Source organism: Hypanus sabinus, chromosome 7 (assembly GCF_030144855.1).
Source record: "Hypanus sabinus isolate sHypSab1 chromosome 7, sHypSab1.hap1, whole genome shotgun sequence".
NCBI lineage: Eukaryota > Metazoa > Chordata > Chondrichthyes > Myliobatiformes > Dasyatidae > Hypanus > Hypanus sabinus.
The window spans coordinates 110,402,913-110,424,289 of NC_082712.1; the positions used below are offsets into that span (position 1 = coordinate 110,402,913).

The 21,377-nt window shown below is 52.8% G+C and overlaps 1 protein-coding gene across 1 annotated transcript in view; it reads right to left on the minus strand.

The window, feature by feature from the left end:
• Positions 1-558: 558 nt before the first annotated feature.
• The window catches only part of LOC132397531 (tetraspanin-4-like), a 101,031-nt gene continuing 80,212 nt past the window's right edge, over positions 559-21,377 (minus strand). Inside the window, exon 6 of the mRNA XM_059976361.1 lies at positions 559-2,207. Within this exon, the coding sequence (XP_059832344.1) occupies positions 2,139-2,207 (69 nt within the window). The 3' untranslated portion in view covers positions 559-2,138. The remainder of the gene's footprint in view (positions 2,208-21,377) is intronic.

Sequence of the window (21,377 nt, forward strand, 5' to 3'; positions counted from 1 at the left end):
TCTGACATGGGAGAAATGCAGCAAATGTGGGGAATGTAAAACCGAGTTGTAAATCAGGCAGCGTAAGTCCAGAGGGAGATTGTTTGTCACCGAGTGGCCAGGGGACGTGCAGCCAGGGATGGAAGGTGATGTGACAGGGTCAGTGGTTCCAACAGTGAGGGCCATGGGTGAGTTCTGCATCTGATCGGGATTCACTGATCAGGTATGAATGCCTCAGATTCCTAGTGTGGCCCAGTTCACCTTACCACCCCCACCCCCATTCCCCCACGCACAGCCACACTGGAGGGTTTGTTCCTGTGCTGAACTTTTCAAACCTGGAGTAGTTCAAAATGTAGGGTTGGAGAAGAGTCCGGAGAGCTACTGCACAAAGGACTTGAGAAAAACTGCTCGTGGGACCTCCAGCCCACAGACTTTGTCAACGTCCATCCTATTTATTTTTGAGGGCATCGGGGTGACTCAGCAGACGGAGTTGCTGCCCACGGTGCCAGAGACCTGGTTCCCATTGTCCTCGGCTGCGAGCTGTGATTCCGGGGCTCTCTCCCAGGGGCTCCAGTTCCCTCACACAAAGGCCGTGTGGGTTGGTAGGGTATAACTGGTCCATGTAGAGTCAGTGAGATTAGTGTAAACAGGTAGTTGTTGGTCAGAACAGACTTGGTGGGCTGAAGGGAATCTCTCTCTTTCTCTCTCTCTCTCTCTCTCTCTCTCTCTCTCTATCTCCCTCCCTCTCTCCCTCTCTCCTTCTCCTTCTCCTGATGAACCTTGGATCAAATGCTGGAACAAAGAGTTAAAACGAGACAGACAACACCTGCATGCCTACTGGGGGACCACAGACACCCCCCCACCAGTGGCAGCTGGGGCCAGTGCAGTCGATAAACCGAGATCAATAGATTTAAGGTGAGGACAGGCACGGGAAGACAGCTCAGCCATCACTGATTAGCCCCAATCGGGTAAGAAGTTGGGCTGTGACTCACAGGAAAGCTCTGCAGAAGGTTTAGCACAGTAAAACTGAGGCTTATATTTACACCAGCCTTTGATAGATTAGAAAACATAGTTACAATTCATGTGTAATACATGAAACTGAAGACACCTTTTATAAAGTGACGCGGTGAGAATTCTGACTGCGTTGTCACTGTTAAGTGCTCTGCAACAGAGTGTGACCAGCCGCTGATCCCCGAACCCATCAAAACAAGGCCACACTGCACCGTAACTTCAGTAAGTCAGTATCTGACCAGTTGGGTAGATGGGGGCTGTGACACCCCACATTTCACTAGCGCATTATCACACACTGATAAATCATTGGCCTTACTGTAACAGATGAACAAATACATAACCATGCATAACCGTTCCAGAGTGTGGGCTTCCTTGTTCTACCGTACTGTATGTGTTAATAAAAAGCCCCTAGAATGATGGTCTCGGCCTGTATCCCATACCGTACGGGTTGATAAACTGCTGCTGTGCAGACTGTCACAGACCAAGACAATTACTGAGCTGCCGTACTCCCACACGTTCACAGGCTGACGAGGACACTGACCAGTGGGTGGAGGTGACTGTCCCACTGGAACAGAACAACTGTCAGGAGTGTGGACAATGCCCTGCCCTGGGTTGTCTGGAAAGCCCAGAGTCCATCCAGGGGGGTGAGGGCTCCCACCAACAGTCTCGGATGCCCCACCTCACCCGTGTCCACAGCCGCGGGCAGCAGAAGGGCAAGGTCACACTGTAAGTGTTTTTAAAATCAGTGCGATTGTGAGGACTCCTCTCACTGGCATTCAGGCTGCCCGCTGTCAAACGTACTGCTGCAGTGAATGGCCATGAAGGTTCTCTGCTGACAGCGACAGCCCGTCACTACGCGGGTCTCTCAGCATTACCCCAAAGGAATGCACGCGTTGAACTCCCGGCAGGGTAGCCGCTCCAGGAATGGCTCCACCAGACAGCACGGACCCTCCCTCGATCCATCCAAAGCCCACTCGAAAATTAGAGGCGAACACCACTATGAAAGAGTTGAAACACTGCACTTCTCATGGAGGGAGAGAGCCACCTGTGACAACGAAGGGATATTGTGGAAGGGAGGGGATGGGAGAGGACCAGAGCAGGGATGGCAACAGGACCCAGGAATACGTGCAGACAGTAGGCCGCTGGGTCTAAGTGTGACTCTCGGTCCCATGCACAGCCTGACAGAATATCACCATGGCCAGGGTCAATCCCACCACCTGCGGAAGGAGAGAGAAAAATAATAAACCTCCAGACATCGGAAACACCCTGGATGATGGAGTGGTACAGGCACAGGGCACTGAGTACAGTGTGGGTACAGGGAGAGTGTGGGTACAGGGTACAGTGTGGGTACAGGGAGAGTGTGGGTACAGGCACAGGGCACTGAGTACAGTGTGGGTACAGGGAGAGTGTGGGTACAGGGTACAGTGTGGGTACAGGGAGAGTGTGGGTACAGGGAGAGAGTGGGTACAGGGAGAGTGTGAGTACAGGGTACAGGGTACAGTGTGGGTACAGGGAGAGTGTGGGTACAGAGTACAGTGTGGGTACTGGGAGACTGTGGGTACAGGGTACAATGTGGGTACAGAGAGAGTGTGAGTACAGGGTACAGTGTGGGTACAGGATACAGTGTGGGTACAGGGAGAGTGTGGGTACTGGGAGAGTGTGGGTACAGGGAGAGTGTGAGTACAGGGAGAGTGTGAGTACAGGGTACAGTGTGGGTACAGGGTACAGTGTGGGTACTGGGAGATTGTGGGTACAGGGTACAGTGTGGGTACAGGGAGAGTGTGGGTACAGGGAGAGTGTGAGTACAGGGAGAGTGTGGGTACAGGGTACAGTGTGGGTACAGGGTACAGTGTGGGTACTGGGAGAGTGTGGGTACAGGGTACAGTATGGGTACAGAGAGAGAGTGAGTACAGGGTACAGTGTGGGTACAGGGTGAGTGTGGGTACTGGGAGAGTGTGGGTACAGGGTACAATGTGGGTACAGGGAGAGTGTGGGTACAGGGTACAAAGTGGGTACAGGGAGAGTGTGGGTACTGGGAGAGTGTGGGTACAGGGTACAGTGTGGGTACAGGGTACAGTGTGGGTACAGAGAGAGTGTGGGTACTGGGTACAATGTGGGTACAGGGAGAGTGTGTGTACTGGGAGAGCGTGGGTACAGGGAGAGTGTGGGTACAGGGTACAGTGTGGGTACAGGGAGAGTGTGGGTACAGGGAGAGTGTGAGTACAGGGTACAATGTGGGTACAGGGAGAGTGTGGGTACTGGGAGAGTGTGGGTACAGGGTTCAGTGTGGGTACAGGGAGAGTGCGGGTACTGGGAGAGTTTGGGTACAGGGAGAGTGTGGGTACAGGGTACAGTGTGGGTACTGGGAGACTGTGGGTACAGGGTACAATGTGGGTACAGAGAGAGTGTGAGTACAGGGTACAGTGTGGGTACAGGATACAGTGTGGGTACAGGGAGAGTGTGGGTACTGGGAGAGTGTGGGTACAGGGAGAGTGTGAGTACAGGGAGAGTGTGGGTACAGGGTACAGTGTGGGTACAGGGTACAGTGTGGGTACTGCGAGATTGTGGGTACAGGGTACAGTGTGGGTACAGGGAGAGTGTGGGTACAGGGAGAGTGTGGGTACAGGGAGAGTGTGAGTACAGGGAGAGTGTGGGTACAGAGTACAGTGTGGGTACAGGGTACAGTGTGGGTACTGGGAGAGTGTGGGTACAGGGTACAGTGTGGGTACAGAGAGAGAGTGAGTACAGGGTACAGTGTGGGTACAGGGAGACTGTGCGTACTGGGAGAGTGTGGGTACAGGGTACAATGTGGGTACAGGGAGAGTGTGGGTACAGGGTACAAAGTGGGTACAGGGAGAGTGTGGGTACTGGGACAGTGTGGGTACTGGGACAGTGTGGGTACAGGGAGAGTGTGGGTACAGAGAGAGTGTGGGTACTGGGTACAATGTGGGTACAGGGAGAGTGTGGGTACTGGGAGAGCGTGGGTACAGGGAGAGTGTGGGTACAGGGTACAGTGTGGGTACAGGGAGAGTGTGGGTACAGGGAGTGTGTGAGTACAGGGTACAATGTGGGTACAGGTAGAGTGTGGGTACTGGGAGAGTGTGGGTACAGGGAGAGTGTGAGTACAGGGTACAATGTGGGTACAGAGAGAGTGTGAGTACAGGGTACAGTGTGGGTACAGAGAGTGTGAGTACAGGGTACAGTGTGGGTACAGGGAGAGTGTGGATACTGGGAGAGAGTGGGTACAGGGAGAGGGTGGGTACTGGGAGAATGTGGGTACAGGGAGAGTGTGGGTACAGGGTACAGTGTGGGTACAGGGAGAGGGTGGGTACTGGGAGAGTGTGAGTACAGGGTACAGTGTGGGTACAGGGTACCGTGTGGGTACAGGGAGAGTGTGAGTACTGGGTACAGGGTGGATACAGGGAGAGTGTGAGTACAGGGTACAGTGTGGGTACACAGAGAGTGTGAGTACAGGGTACAATGTGGGTACAGAGAGAGTGTGAGTACAGGGTACAGTGTGGGTACAGAGAGAGTGTGAGTACAGGGTACAATGTGGGTACAGAGAGAGAGTGAGTACAGGGTACAGTGTGGGTACAGGGAGAGTGTGAGTACAGGGTACAATGTGGGTACAGAGAGTGTGAGTACAGGGTACAATGTGGGTACAGGGAGAGTGTGAGTACAGGGTACAGTGTGGGTACAAGGAGAGTGTGAGTACAGGGAGAGTGTGAGTACAGGGAGAGTGTGAGTACAGGGTACAGTGTGGGTACAGGGAGAGTGTGAGTACAGGGAGAGTGTGAGTACAGGGTACAGTGTGGGTACAGGGTACAGTGTGGGTACAGGGAGAGTGTGGGTACAGGGAGAGTGTGAGTACAGGGTACAATGTGGGTACAGAGAGAGTGTGAGTACAGGGTACAGTGTGGGTACAGAGAGAGTGTGAGTACAGGGTACAATATGGGTACAGAGAGAGAGTGAGTACAGGGTACAGTGTGGGTACAGGGAGAGTGTGAGTACAGGGTACAATGTGGGTACAGAGAGAGTGTGAGTACAGGATACAGTGTGGGTACAGGGAGAGAGTGGGTACTGGGAGAGTGTGGGTACAGGGAGAGTGTGGGTACAGGGTACAGTGTGGGTACAGGGAGAGTGTGGGTACTGGGAGAGAGTGGGTACAGGGTACAGTGTGGGTACAGGAAGAGTGTGGGTACAGGGTACAGTGTGGGTACAGGGAGAGTGTGGGTACTGGGAGAGAGTGGGTACAGGGTTCAGTGTGGGTACAGGGAGAGGGTGGGTACTGGGAGAGTGTGAGTACAGGGTACAGTGTGGGTACAGGGTACCATGTGGGTACAGGGAGACTGTGAGTACAGGGTACAGGGTGGATACAGGGAGAGTGTGAGTACAGGGTACAGTGTGGGTACAAAGAGTGTGAGTACAGGGTACAATGTGGGTACAGAGAGTGTGAGTACAGGGTACAGTGTGGGTACAGAGAGAATGTGAGTACAGGGTACAATGTGGATACAGAGAGAGTGTGAGTACAGGGTACAGTGTGGGTACAAGGAGAGTGTGAGTACAGGGAGAGTGTGAGTACAGGGAGAGTGTGGGTACAGGGTACAGTGTGGGTACAAGGAGAGTGTGAGTACAGGGAGAGTGTGAGTACAGGGAGAGTGTGAGTACAGGGAGAGTGTGGGTACAGGGTACAGTGTGGGTACAGGGAGAGTGTGAGTACAGTGTACTATGTGGGTACAGAGAGAGTGTGAGTACAGGGTACAGTGTGGGTACAGAGAGAGTGTGAGTACAGGGTACAATATGGGTACAGAGAGAGAGTGAGTACAGGGTACAGTGTGGGTACAGGGAGAGTGTGAGTACAGGGTACAATGTGGGTACAGAGAGAGAGTGAGTACAGGGTACAGTGTGGGTACAAGGAGAGTGTGAGTACAGGGAGAGTGTGAGTACAGGGTACAGTGAGGATACAAGGAGAGTGTGAGTACAGGGAGAGAGTGGGTACAGGATACAGTGTGGGTACAGGAAGAGTGTGGGTACAGGGTACAGTGTGGGTACAGGGAGAGTGTGGGTACTGGGAGAGAGTGGGTACAGGGTACAGTGTGGGTACAGGGAGAGGGTGGGTACTGGGAGAGTGTGAGTACAGGGTACAGTGTGGGTACAGGGAGAGTGTGAGTACAGGGTACAGGGTGGATACAGGGAGAGTGTGAGTACAGGGTACAGTGTGGGTACACAGAGAGTGTGAGTACATGGTACAATGTGGGTACAGAGAGAGTGTGAGTACAGGGTACAGTGTGGGTACAGGGAGAGTGTGAGTACAGGGTACAACGTGGGTACAGATAGTGTGAGTACAGGGTACAGTGTGGGTACAGAGAGTGTGAGTACAGGGTACAGGGTACAATGTGGGTACAGGGAGAGTGTGAGTACAGGGTACAGTGTGGGTACAGGGAGAGTGTGAGTACAGGGTACAGTGTGGGTACAGGGTAACGTGTGGGTACAGGGAGAGTGTGAGTACAGGGTACAATGTGCGTACAGAGAGAGTGTGAGTACAGTGTACTATGTGGGTACAGAGAGAGTGTGAGTACAGGGTACAGTGTGGGTACAGAGAGAGTGTGAGTACAGGGTACAATATGGGTACAGAGAGAGAGTGAGTACAGGGTACAGTGTGGGTACAGGGAGAGTGTGAGTACAGGGTACAGTGTGGGTACAGGGTACCGTGTGGGTACTGGGAGAGTGTGGGTACTGGGAGAGAGTGGGTACAGGGTACCGTGTGGGTACAGGGAGAGAGTGGGTACAGGGTACAGTGTGGGTACAGGGTACCGTGTGGGTACAGGGAGAGTGTGAGTACAGGGTACAGGGTGGATACAGGGAGAGTGTGAGTACAGGGTACAGTGTGGGTACACAGAGAGTGTGAGTACAGGGTACAATGTGGGTACAGAGAGAGTGTGAGTACAGGATACAGTGTGGGTACAGGGAGAGTGTGAGTACAGGGTACAACGTGGGTACAGATAGTGTGAGTACAGGGTACAGTGTGGGTACAGAGAGTGTGAGTACAGGGTACAATGTGGGTACAGGGAGAGTGTGAGTACAGGGTACAGTGTGGGTACAGGGTACCGTGTGGGTACAGGGAGACTGTGAGTACAGGGTACAGGGTGGATACAGGGAGAGTGTGAGTACAGGGTACAGTGTGGGTACACAGAGAGTGTGAGTACAGGGTACAATGTGGGTACAGAGAGTGTGAGTACAGGGTACAGTGTGGGTACAGAGAGAGTGTGAGTACAGGGTACAATGTGGGTACAGAGAGAGTGTGAGTACAGGGTACAGTGTGGGTACAAGGAGAGTGTGAGTACAGGGAGAGTGCGAGTACAGGGAGAGTGTGGGTACAGGGTACAGTGTGGGTACAAGGAGAGTGTGAGTACAGGGAGAGTGTGAGTACAGGGAGAGTGTGAGTACAGGGAGAGAGTGGGTACAGGGTACAGTGTGGGTACAGGGAGAGTGTGAGTACAGGGTACAATGTGGGTACAGAGAGAGTGTGAGTACAGTGTACTATGTGGGTACAGAGAGAGTGTGAGTACAGGGTACAGTGTGGGTACAGAGAGAGTGTGAGTACAGGGTACAGTGTGGGTACAGGGAGAGTGTGAGTACAGGGTACAATGTGGGTACAGAGAGAGTGTGAGTACAGGGTACAGTGTGGGTAAAAGGAGAGTGTGAGTACAGGGAGAGTGTGAGTACAGGGTACAGTGTGGGTAGTAGGAGAGTGTGAGTACAGGGAGAGAGTGGGTACAGGATACAGTGTGGGTACAGGAAGAGTGTGGGTACAGGGTACAGTGTGGGTACAGGGAGAGTGTGGGTACTGGGAGAGAGTGGGTACAGGGTACAGTGTGGGTACAGGGAGAGGGTGGGTACTGGGAGAGTGTGAGTACAGGGTACAGTGTTGGTACAGGGTACCGTGTGGGTACAGGGAGAGTGTGAGTACAGGGTACAGGGTGGATACAGGGAGAGTGTGAGTACAGGGTACAGTGTGGGTACACAGAGAGTGTGAGTACATGGTACAATGTGGGTACAGAGAGAGTGTGAGTACAGGATACAGTGTGGGTACAGGGAGAGAGTGGGTACTGGGAGAGTGTGGGTACAGGGAGAGTGTGGGTACAGGGTACAGTGTGGGTACAGGGAGAGTGTGGGTACTGGGAGAGAGTGGGTACAGGGTACAGTGTGGGTACAGGGAGAGGGTGGGTACTGGGAGAATGTGGGTACAGGGAGAGTGTGGGTACAGGGTACAGTGTGGGTACAGGGAGTGTGTGGGTACAGGGAGAGAGTGGGTACAGGATACAGTGTGGGTACAGGAAGAGTGTGGGTACAGGGTACAGTGTGGGTACAGGGAGAGTGTGGGTACTGGGAGAGAGTGGGTACAGGGTTCAGTGTGGGTACAGGGAGAGGGTGGGTACTGGGAGAGTGTGAGTACAGGGTACAGTGTGGGTACAGGGTACCATGTGGGTACAGGGAGACTGTGAGTACAGGGTACAGGGTGGATACAGGGAGAGTGTGAGTACAGGGTACAGTGTGGGTACACAGAGAGTGTGAGTACAGGGTACAATGTGGGTACAGAGAGTGTGAGTACAGGGTACAGTGTGGGTACAGAGAGAGTGTGAGTACAGGGTACAATGTGGGTACAGAGAGAGTGTGAGTACAGGGTACAGTGTGGGTACAAGGAGAGTGTGAGTACAGGGAGAGTGTGAGTACAGGGAGAGTGTGGGTACAGGGTACAGTGTGGGTACAAGGAGAGTGTGAGTACAGGGAGAGTGTGAGTACAGGGAGAGTGTGAGTACAGGGAGAGTGTGGGTACAGGGTACAGTGTGGGTACAGGGAGAGTGTGAGTACAGGGTACAATGTGGGTACAGAGAGAGTGTGAGTACAGTGTACTATGTGGGTACAGAGAGAGTGTGAGTACAGGGTACAGTGTGGGTACAGAGAGAGTGTGAGTACAGGGTACAATATGGGTACAGAGAGAGAGTGAGTACAGGGTACAGTGTGGGTACAGGGAGAGTGTGAGTACAGGGTACAATGTGGGTACAGAGAGAGAGTGAGTACAGGGTACAGTGTGGGTACAAGGAGAGTGTGAGTACAGGGAGAGTGTGAGTACAGGGTACAGTGAGGATACAAGGAGAGTGTGAGTACAGGGAGAGAGTGGGTACAGGATACAGTGTGGGTACAGGAAGAGTGTGGGTACAGGGTACAGTGTGGGTACAGGGAGAGTGTGGGTACTGGGAGAGAGTGGGTACAGGGTACAGTGTGGGTACAGGGAGAGGGTGGGTACTGGGAGAGTGTGAGTACAGGGTACAGTGTGGGTACAGGGTACCGTGTGGGTACAGGGAGAGTGTGAGTACAGGGTACAGGGTGGATACAGGGAGAGTGTGAGTACAGGGTACAGTGTGGGTACACAGAGAGTGTGAGTACATGGTACAATGTGGGTACAGAGAGAGTGTGAGTACAGGGTACAGTGTGGGTACAGGGAGAGTGTGAGTACAGGGTACAACGTGGGTACAGATAGTGTGAGTACAGGGTACAGTGTGGGTACAGAGAGTGTGAGTACAGGGTACAATGTGGGTACAGGGAGAGTGTGAGTACAAGGTACAGTGTGGGTACAGGGAGAGTGTGAGTACAGGGTACAGTGTGGGTACAGGGAGAGTGTGAGTACAGGGTACAGTGTGGGTACAGGGTACCGTGTGGGTACAGGGAGAGTGTGAGTACAGGGTACAATGTGCGTACAGAGAGAGTGTGAGTACAGTGTACTATGTGGGTACAGAGAGAGTGTGAGTACAGGGTACAGTGTGGGTACAGAGAGAGTGTGAGTACAGGGTACAATATGGGTACAGAGAGAGAGTGAGTACAGGGTACAGTGTGGGTACAGGGAGAGTGTGAGTACAGGGTACAGTGTGGGTACAGGGTACCGTGTGGGTACTGGGAGAGTGTGGGTACTGGGAGAGAGTGGGTACAGGGTACCGTGTGGGTACAGGGAGAGAGTGGGTACAGGGTACAGTGTGGGTACAGGGTACCGTGTGTGTACAGGGAGAGTGTGAGTACAGGGTACAGGGTGGATACAGGGAGAGTGTGAGTACAGGGTACAGTGTGGGTACACAGAGAGTGTGAGTACAGGGTACAATGTGGGTACAGAGAGAGTGTGAGTACAGGATACAGTGTGGGTACAGGGAGAGTGTGAGTACAGGGTACAACGTGGGTACAGATAGTGTGAGTACAGGGTACAGTGTGGGTACAGAGAGTGTGAGTACAGGGTACAATGTGGGTACAGGGAGAGTGTGAGTACAGGGTACAGTGTGGGTACAGGGTACCGTGTGGGTACAGGGAGACTGTGAGTACAGGGTACAGGGTGGATACAGGGAGAGTGTGAGTACAGGGTACAGTGTGGGTACACAGAGAGTGTGAGTACAGGGTACAATGTGGGTACAGAGAGTGTGAGTACAGGGTACAGTGTGGGTACAGAGAGAGTGTGAGTACAGGGTACAATGTGGGTACAGAGAGAGTGTGAGTACAGGGTACAGTGTGGGTACAAGGAGAGTGTGAGTACAGGGAGAGTGCGAGTACAGGGAGAGTGTGGGTACAGGGTACAGTGTGGGTACAAGGAGAGTGTGAGTACAGGGAGAGTGTGAGTACAGGGAGAGTGTGAGTACAGGGAGAGAGTGGGTACAGGGTACAGTGTGGGTACAGGGAGAGTGTGAGTACAGGGTACAATGTGGGTACAGAGAGAGTGTGAGTACAGTGTACTATGTGGGTACAGAGAGAGTGTGAGTACAGGGTACAGTGTGGGTACAGAGAGAGTGTTAGTACAGGGTACAGTGTGGGTACAGGGAGAGTGTGAGTACAGGGCACAATGTGGGTACAGAGAGAGTGTGAGTACAGGGTACAGTGTGGGTAAAAGGAGAGTGTGAGTACAGGGAGAGTGTGAGTACAGGGTACAGTGTGGGTAGTAGGAGAGTGTGAGTACAGGGAGAGAGTGGGTACAGGATACAGTGTGGGTACAGGAAGAGTGTGGGTACAGGGTACAGTGTGGGTACAGGGAGAGTGTGGGTACTGGGAGAGAGTGGGTACAGGGTACAGTGTGGGTACAGGGAGAGGGTGGGTACTGGGAGAGTGTGAGTACAGGGTACAGTGTTGGTACAGGGTACCGTGTGGGTACAGGGAGAGTGTGAGTACAGGGTACAGGGTGGATACAGGGAGAGTGTGAGTACAGGGTACAGTGTGGGTACACAGAGAGTGTGAGTACATGGTACAATGTGGGTACAGAGAGAGTGTGAGTACAGGGTACAGTGTGGGTACAGGGAGAGTGTGAGTACAGGGTACAATGTGGGTAGAGAGAGAGTGTGAGTACTGGGTACAGTGTGGGTACAAGGAGAGTGTGAGTACAGGGAGAGTGTGAGTACAGGGAGAGTGTGGGTACAGGGTACAGTGTGGGTACAAGGAGAGTGTGAGTACAGGGAGAGTGTGAGTACAGGGAGAGTGTGAGTACAGGGAGAGTGTGGGTACAGGGTACAGTGTGGGTACAGGGAGAGTGTGAGTACAGAGAGAGTGTGAGTACAGTGTACTATGTGGGTACAGAGAGAGTGTGAGTACAGGGTACAGTGTGGGTACAGAGAGAGTGTGAGTACAGGGTACAATATGGGTACAGAGAGAGAGTGAGTACAGGGTACAGTGTGGGTACAGGGAGAGTGTGAGTACAGGGTACAGTGTGGGTACAGGGAGAGTGTGAGTACAGGGTACAATGTGGGTACAGAGAGAGTGTGAGTACAGTGTACTATGTGGGTACAGAGAGAGTGTGAGTACAGGGTACAGTGTGGGTATAGAGAGAGTGTGAGTACAGGGTACAATATGGGTACAGAGAGAGAGTACAGGGTACAGTGTGGGTACAGGGAGAGTGTGAGTACAGGGTACAGTGTGGGTACAGGGTACCGTGTGGGTACAGGGAGAGTGTGGGTACTGGGAGAGAGTGGGTACAGGGTACAGTGTGGGTACAGGGTACCGTGTGGGTACAGGGAGAGTGTGAGTACAGGGTACAGGGTGGATACAGGGAGAGTGTGAGTACAGGGTACAGTGTGGGTACACAGAGAGTGTGAGTACAGGGTACAATGTGGGTACAGAGAGAGTGTGAGTACAGGGTACAGTGTGGGTACAGGGAGAGTGTGAGTACAGGGTACAACGTGGGTACAGATAGTGTGAGTACAGGGTACAGTGTGGGTACAGAGAGTGTGAGTACAGGGTACAATGTGGGTACAGGGAGAGTGTGAGTACAGGGTACAGTGTGGGTACAAGGAGAGTGTGAGTACAGGGAGAGTGTGAGTACAGGGAGAGTGTGAGTACGGGGTACAGTGTGGGTACAGGGTACAGTATGGGTACAGGGAGAGTGTGAGTACAGGGTACAATGTGGGTACAGAGAGAGTGTGAGTACAGTGTACTATGTGGGTACAGAGAGAGTGTGAGTACAGGGTACAGTGTGGGTACAGAGAGAGTGTGAGTACAGGGAACAATGTGGGTACAGAGAGAGAGTGAGTACAGGGTACAGTGTGGGTACAGGGAGAGTGTGAGTACAGGGTACAATGTGGGTACTGGGAGAGTGTGGGTACAGGGATAGTGTGGGTACAGGGAGAGTGTGGGTACAGGGTACAGTGTGGGTACAGGGAGAGTGTGGGTACAGAGAGAGTGTGAGTACAGGGTACAAAGTGGGTATAGGGAGAGTGTGGGTACTGGGAGAGTGTGAGTACAGGGTACAATGTGGATGCAGGGAGAGTGTGAGTACAGGGTACAGTGTGGATACAGGGAGAGTGTGGGTACAGGGAGAGTGTGAGTACAGGGTACAGTGTGGGTACAGGGTACAGTGTGGGTACAGGGAGAGTGTGAGTACAGGGTACAGTGTGGGTACAGAGAGAGTGTGAGTACAGGGTACAGTGTGGGTACAGAGAGAGTGTGAGTACAGGGTACAATGTGGGTACAGAGAGAGAGTGAGTACAGGGTACAGTGTGGGTACAGGGAGAGTGTGAGTATAGGGTACAATGTGGATACAGAGAGTGTGAGTACAGGGTACAGTGTGGGTACAGAGAGTGTGAGTACAGGGTATAATGTGGGTACAGGGAGAGGGTGGGTACTCGGAGAGTGTGGGTTCAGGGAGAGTGTGGGTATAGGGTACAGTGTGGGTACAGGGAGAGTGTGGGTACAGGGATACTGTGGGTACAGGGAGAGTGTGGGTACAGGGAGAGAGTGGGTACAGGATACAGTGTGGGTACAGGGAGAGTGTGAGTACAGGGTACAGTGTGGGTACAGGGTACCGTGTGGCTACAGGGAGAGTGTGAGTACAGGGTACAGTGTGGATACAGGGAGAGTGTGAGTACAGGGTACGGTGTGGGTACAGGGAGAGTGTGAGTACAGGGTACAATGTGGGTACAGAGAGAGTGTGAGTACAGGGTATAATGTGGGTACAGGGAGAGTGTGGGTACTGGGAGAGAGTGGGTACAGGGTACAGTGTGGGTACAGGGAGAGGGTGGGTAGTGGGAGAGTGTGGGTACAGGGAGAGTGTGGGTACAGGGTACAGTGTGAGTACAGGGTGAGTGTGAGTACAGGGTACAGTGTGGATACAGAGAGTGTGAGTACAGGGTACAATGTGGGTACAGAGAGAGAGTGCGTACAGGGTACAGTGTGGGTAGAGGGAGAGTGTGAGTACAGGGTACAATGTGGGTACAGGGAGTGTGAGTACAGGGTACAGTGTGGGTACAGGGTACAGTGTGGATACAGAGAGTGTGAGTACAGGGTACAATGTGGGTACAGAGAGAGAGTGCGTACAGGGTACAGTGTGGGTAGAGGGAGAGTGTGAGTATAGGGTACAATGTGGATACAGAGAGTGTGAGTACAGGGTACAGTGTGGGTACAGAGAGTGTGAGTACAGGGTACAATGTGGGTACAGGGAGAGGGTGGGTACTCGGAGAGTGTGGGTTCAGGGAGAGTGTGGGTATAGGGTACAGTGTGGGTACAGGGAGAGTTTACCTACAGGGATACTGTGGGTACAGGGAGAGTGTGGGTACAGGGAGAGAGTGGGTACAGGATACAGTGTGGGTACAGGGAGAGTGTGAGTACAGGGTACAGTGTGGGTACAGGGTACCGTGTGGCTACAGGGAGAGTGTGAGTACAGGGTACAGTGTGGATACAGGGAGAGTGTGAGTACAGGGTACGGTGTGGGTACAGGGAGAGTGTGAGTACAGGGTACAATGTGGGTACAGAGAGAGTGTGAGTACAGGGTATAATGTGGGTACAGGGAGAGTGTGGGTACTGGGAGAGAGTGGGTACAGGGTACAGTGTGAGTACAGGGTGAGTGTGAGTACAGGGTACAGTGTGGATACAGAGAGTGTGAGTACAGGGTACAATGTGGGTACAGAGAGAGAGTGCGTACAGGGTACAGTGTGGGTAGAGGGAGAGTGTGAGTACAGGGTACAATGTGGGTACAGGGAGTGTGAGTACAGGGTACAGTGTGGGTACAGGGTACAGTGTGGGTACAGGGAGAGTGTGGGTACTGGGAGAGTGTGGGTACAGGGATAGTGTGGGTACTGGGAGAGTGTGGGTACCGTGAGAGAGTGGGTACATAATACAGTGTGGGTACAGGGAGAGTGTGAGTACAGGGTACAGTGTGAGTACAGAGAGAGAGTGCGTACAGGGTACAGTGTGGGTAGACGGAGAGTGTGAGTACAGGGTACAATGTGGGTACAGGGAGTGTGAGTACAGGGTACAGTGTGGATACAGGGAGACTGTCAGTACAGGGTACAGTGTGGGTACAGGGAGAGTGTGAGTACAGGGAGAGTGTGAGTACAGGGAGAGTGTGAGTACAGGGTACAGTGTGGGTACAGGGAGAGTGTGAGTACAGGGAGAGTGTGAGTACAGGGTACAGTGTGGGTACAGGGTACAGTGTGGGTACAGGGAGAGTGTGAGTACAGGGTACAATGTGGGTACAGAGAGAGTGTGAGTACAGGGTACAGTGTGGGTACAGGGAGAGTGTGGCTACTGGGAGAGTGTGGGTACAGGGATAGTGTGGGTACAGTGTACAGTGTGGGTACAGGGAGAGTGTGAGTACAGTGAGAGTGTGAGTACAGGGTACAGTGTGAGTACAGGGAGAGTGTGAGTACAGGGTACAGGGTACAGTGTGGGTACAGGGAGAGTGTGAGTACAGGGTACAATGTGGGTACAGAGAGAGTGTGAGTACAGTGTACTATGTGGGTACAGAGAGAGTGTGAGTACAGGGTACAGTGTGGGTACAGAGAGAGTGTGAGTACAGGGTACAATGTGGGTACAGAGAGAGAGTGAGTACAGGGTACAGTGTGGGTACAGGGCAAGTGTGAGTACAGGGTACAGTGTGGATACAGGGAGAGTGTGAGTACAGTGAGAGTGTGAGTACAGGGTACAGTGTGGGTACAGGGAGAGTGTGGGTACTGGGAGATTGTGGGTACAGAGAGAGTGTGAGTACAGGGTACAATGTGGGTACAGAGAAAGTGTGAGTACAGGTTACAATGTGGGTACTGGGAGAGTGTGGGTACAGGGTGAGTGTGGTTACAGAAAGAGTGTGAGTACAGGGTACAATGTGGGTACAGAGAGATTGTGAGTACAGTGTACAATGTGGGTAGAGAGAGAGTGTGAGTACAGGATACAATGTGGGTACAGAGAGCGTGTGAGTACAGCGTACAATGGGGGTACAGGCAGAGTGTGGGTACTGGGAGAGTGTGGGTACAGGGTGAATGTGGGTACAGAGAGAGTGTGAGTACAGGGTACAGTGTGGGTACAGAGAGAGTGCGAGTACAGCGTACAATGTGGGTACAGAGAGCATGTGAGTACAGCGTACAATGGGGGTACAGGGAGAGTGTGGGTACAGGGAGAGTGTGGGTACAGGGAGAGAGTGGGTACATGATACAGTGTGGGTACAGGGAGAGTGTGAGTACAGGGTACAGTGTGAGTACAGGGTGAGTGTGAGTACAGGGTACAGTGTGGATACAGAGAGTGTGAGTACAGGGTACAATATGGGTACAGAGAGAGAGTGCGTACAGGGTACAGTGTGGGTAGAGGGAGAGTGTGAGTACAGGGTACAATGTGGGTACAGAGAGTGTGAGTACAGGGTACAGTGTGGGTACAGGGTACAATGTGGGTACAGGGAGAGTGTGAGTACAGGGTACAGTGTGGATACAGGGAGACTGTGAGTACAGGGTACAGTGTGGGTACAGGGAGAGTGTGAGTACAGGGAGAGTGTGAGTACAGGGAGAGTGTGAGTACAGGGTACAGTGTGGGTACAGGGAGAGTGTGAGTACAGGGAGAGTGTGAGTTCAGGGTACAGTGTGGGTACAGGGTACAGTGTGGGTACAGGGAGAGTGTGAGTACAGGGTACAGTGTGGGTACAGGGAGAGTGTGAGTACAGGGAGAGTGTGAGTACAGGGTACAGTGTGGGTACAGTGAGAGTGTGAGTACAGGGAGAGTGTGAGTACAGGGTACAGTGTGGGTACAGGGAGAGGGTGGGTACAGGGAGAGTGTGGGTACAGGGTACAGTGTGGGTACAGGGGGAGTGTGGGTACTGGGAGAGTGTGGGTACAGGGATAGTGTGGGTACTGGGAGAGTGTGGGTACAGGGAGAGAGTGGGTACATGATACAGTGTGGGTGCAGGGAGAGTGTGAGTACAGGGTACAGTGTGGGTACAGAGAGAGTGTGAGTACAGTGTACTATGTGGGTACAGAGAGAGTGTGAGTATAGGGTACAGTGTGGGTACAGGGAGAGTGTGGGTACAGGGAGAGTGTGGGTACAGAGAGAGTGTGAGTACAGGGTACAAAGTGAGTACAGGGAGAGTGTGGGTACTGGGAGAGTGTGAGTACAGGATACAGTGTGGGTACAGGGAGAGTGTGAGTACAGGGTACAGTGTGGGTACAGGGTACCGTGTGGCTACAGGGAGAGTGTGAGTACAGGGTACAGTGTGGATACAGGGAGAGTGTGAATACAGGGGACAGTGTGGGTACAGGGAGAGTGTGAGTACAGGGTACAGTGTGGATACAGGGAGAGTGTGAATACAGGGTACAGTGTGGGTACAGGGAGAGTGTGAGTACAGGGTACAGTGTGGGTACAGGGAGAGTGTGAGTATAGGGAGAGTGTGAGTACAGGGTACATGGTACAGTGTGGGTACAGGGAGAGTGTGAGTACAGAGTACAATGTGGGTACAGAGAGAGTGTGAGTGCAGTGTACTATGTGGGTACAGAGAGAGTGTGAGTACAGGGTACAGTGTGGGTACAGAGAGAGTGTGAGTACAGGGTACAATGTGGGTACAGAGGGAGAGTGAGTACAGGGTACAGTGTGGGTACAGAGAGAGGGAGTACAGGGTACAATGTGGGTACAGGGAGAGTCTGAGTACAGGGTACAATGTGGGTACAGAGAGAGTGTCAGTACAGGCAGAGTGTGAGTACAGGGTACAGTGTGGGTACAGAGAGAGTGTGAGTACAGGGTACAATGTGGGTACAGAGAGCGTGTGAGTACAGGGTACAATGTGGGTACAGAGAGTGTGAGTACAGGGTACAGTGTGGGTACAGAGAGTGTGAGTACAGGGTACAATGTGGGTACAAGGAGAGTGTGAGTACAGGGAGAGTGTGAGTACAGGGTACAGTGTGGATACAGGGAGAGTGTGAGTACAGGGTACAGTGTGGGTACAGGGAGAGTGTGGGTACAGGGAGAGTGTGGATACAGGGTACAGTGTGGGTACAGGGAGAGTGTGGGTTCTGGGAGAGAGTGGGTACAGGATACAGTGTGGGTACAGGGAGAGTGTGAGTACAGGGTACAGTGTGGGTACAGGGAGAGTGTGGGTACAGGGAGAGTGTGGATACAGGGTACAGTGTGGGTACAGGGAGAGTGTGGGTTCTGGGAGAGAGTGGGTACAGGATACAGTGTGGGTACAGAGAGAGTGTGGGTACAGGGTACAATGTGGGTACAGAGAGAGAGAGTGAGTACAGGGTACAGTGTGGGTACAGGGAGAGTGTGAGTACAGGGTACGATGTGGGTACAGAGAGTGTGAGTACAGGGTACAATGTGGGTACAGTGAGAGTGTGGGTACTGGGAGAGAGTGGGTACAGGGTACAGTGTGGGTACAGGGAGAGGGTGGGTACTGGGAGAGTGTGGGTACAGGGAGAGTGTGGGTACAGGGTACAGTGTGGGTACAGGGAGAGTATGGGTACTGGGAGAGTGTGGGTACTGGGAGAGTGTGGGTACAGTGAGAGAGTGGGTACATGATACAGTGTAGGTACTGGGAGAGTGTGAGTACAGGGTACAGTGTGGGTACAGGGAGAGTGTGAGTACAGGGTACAGTGTGGATACAGGGAGAGTGTGAGTACAGGGTACAATGTGGGTACAGAGTGAGTGTGAGTACAGTGAGAGTGTGAGTACAGGGTACAGTGTGGGTACAGAGAGAGAGTGAGCACAGGGTACAGTGTGGGTACAGAGAGAGGGAGTACAGGGTACAATGTGGGTACGGAGAGATTGTGAGTACAGGGTACAATGTGGGTACAGAGAGAGTGTGAGTACAGGGTACAATGTGGGTACAGTGAGAGAGTGAGTACAGGGTACAGTGTGGGTACAGGGAGAGTGTGAGTACAGGGTACGATGTGGGTACAGAGAGTGTGAGTAGAGGGTACAGTGTGGGTACAGAGAGTGTGAGTACAGGGAACAATGTGGGTACAGTGAGAGTGTGGGTACTGGGAGAGAGTGGGTACAGGGTTCAGTGTGGGTACAGGGAGAGGGTGGGTACTGGGAGAGTGTGGGTACAGGGTACAGTGTGGGTACAGGGAGAGTGTGGATACTGGGAGAGTGTGGGTACTGGGAGAGTGTGGGTACAGGGAGAGAGTGGGTACATGATACAGTGTAGGTACTGGGAGAGTGTGAGTACAGTGTACAATGTGGGTACAGGGAGAGTGTGAGTACAGGGAGAGTGTGTGTACAGGGATAATGTGGGTACAGAGAGAGTGTGAGTACAGTGTACTATGTGGGTACAGAGAGAGTGTGAGTACAGGGTACAGTGTGGGTACAGAGAGAGTGTGAGTACAGGGTACAATGTGGGTACAGAGAGAGTGTGAGTACAGGGTACAGTGTGGGTACAGGGAGAGTGTGAGTACAGGGTACAATCTGGGTACAGAGAGAGTGTGAGTACCGGGTACAGTGTGGGTACAAGGAGAGGGTGGGTACTGGGAGAGTGTGGGTACAGGGTACAGTGTGGGTACAGGGAGTGTGTGGGTACAGGGAGAGAGTGGGTACAGGATACAGTGTAGGTACAGGGAGAGTGTGAGTACAGGGTACAGTGTGGGTACAGGGTACAGTGTGGGTACAGGGAGAGTGTGGGTACTGGGAGAGTGTGGGTACAGGGATAGTGTGGGTACAGGGTACAGTGTGGGTACAGAGAGTTTGAGTACAGGGTACAGTGTGGGTACAGAGAGTGTGAGTACAGTGTACAATGTGGGTACAGGGAGAGTGTGAGTACAGGGTACAGTGTGGATACAGGGAGAGTGTGAGTACAGGGTACAGTGTGGGTATAGGGAGAGTGTGAGTACAGGGAGAGTGTGAGTACAGGGTACAGTGTGGGTACAGGGAGAGTGTGTGTACAGGGACAATGTGGGTACAGAGAGTGTGTGAGTACAGTGTACTATGTGGGTACAGAGAGAGTGTGAGTACAGGGTACAGTGTGGGTACAGAGAGAGTGTGAGTACAGGGTACAATGTGGGTACAGAGAGAGAGTGAGTATAGGGTACAGTGTGGGTACAGGGAGAGTGTGGCTACTGGGAGAGTGTGGGTACAGGGAGAGTGTGGGTACAGGGAGAGTGTGGGTACAGAGAGAGTGTGAGTACAGGGTACAAAGTGAGTTCAGGGAGAATGTGGGTACTGGGAGAGTGTGAGTACAGGATACAGTGTGGGTACAGGGAGAGTGTGAGTACAGGGTACAGTGTGGGTACAGGGTACCGTGTGGCTACAGGGAGAGTGTGAGTACAGGGTACAGTGTGGATACAGGGAGAGTGTGAATACAGAGTACAGTGTGGGTACAGGGAGAGTGTGAGTACAGGGAGAGTGTGAGTACAGGGAGAGAGTGGGTACATGATACAGTGTGGGTACAGGGAGAGTATGGGTACTGGGAGAGTGTGGGTACTGGGAGAGTGTGGGTACAGGGAGAGAGTGGGTACATGATATAGTGTAGGTACTGGGAGAGTGTGAGTACAGGGTACTGTGTGGGTACAGGGTACCGTGTGGGTACAGGGAGAGTGTGAGTACAGTGTACAATGTGGGTACAGGGAGAGTGTGAGTACAGGGAGAGTGTGTGTACAGGGATAATGTGGGTACAGAGAGAGTGTGAGTACAGTGTACTATGTGGGTACAGAGAGAGTGTGAGTACAGGGTACAGTGTGGGTACAGAGAGAGTGTGAGTACAGGGTACAATGTGGGTACAGAGAGAGTGTGAGTACAGGGTACAGTGTGGGTACAGGGAGAGTGTGAGTACAGGGTACAATCTGGGTACAGAGAGAGTGTGAGTACAGGGTACAGTGTGGGTACAAGGAGAGGGTGGGTACTGGGAGAGTGTGGGTACAGGGTACAGTGTGGGTACAGGGAGTGTGTGGGTACAGGGAGAGAGTGGGTACAGGATACAGTGTAGGTACAGGGAGAGTGTGAGTACAGGGTACAGTGTGGGTACAGGGTACAGTGTGGGTACAGGGAGAGTGTGGGTACTGGGAGAGTGTGGGTACAGGGATAGTGTGGGTACAGGGTACAGTGTGGGTACAGAGAGTTTGAGTACAGGGTACAGTGTGGGTACAGAGAGTGTGAGTACAGTGTACAATGTGGGTACAGGGAGAGTGTGAGTACAGGGTACAGTGTGGATACAGGGAGAGTGTGAGTACAGGGTACAGTGTGGGTATAGGGAGAGTGTGAGTACAGGGAGAGTGTGAGTACAGGGTACAGTGTGGGTACAGGGAGAGTGTGTGTACAGGGACAATGTGGGTACAGAGAGTGTGTGAGTACAGTGTACTATGTGGGTACAGAGAGAGTGTGAGTACAGGGTACAGTGTGGGTACAGAGAGAGTGTGAGTACAGGGTACAATGTGGGTACAGAGAGAGAGTGAGTATAGGGTACAGTGTGGGTACAGGGAGAGTGTGGCTACTGGGAGAGTGTGGGTACAGGGAGAGTGTGGGTACAGGGAGAGTGTGGGTACAGAGAGAGTGTGAGTACAGGGTACAAAGTGAGTTCAGGGAGAATGTGGGTACTGGGAGAGTGTGAGTACAGGATACAGTGTGGGTACAGGGAGAGTGTGAGTACAGGGTACAGTGTGGGTACAAGGGCACCGTGTGGC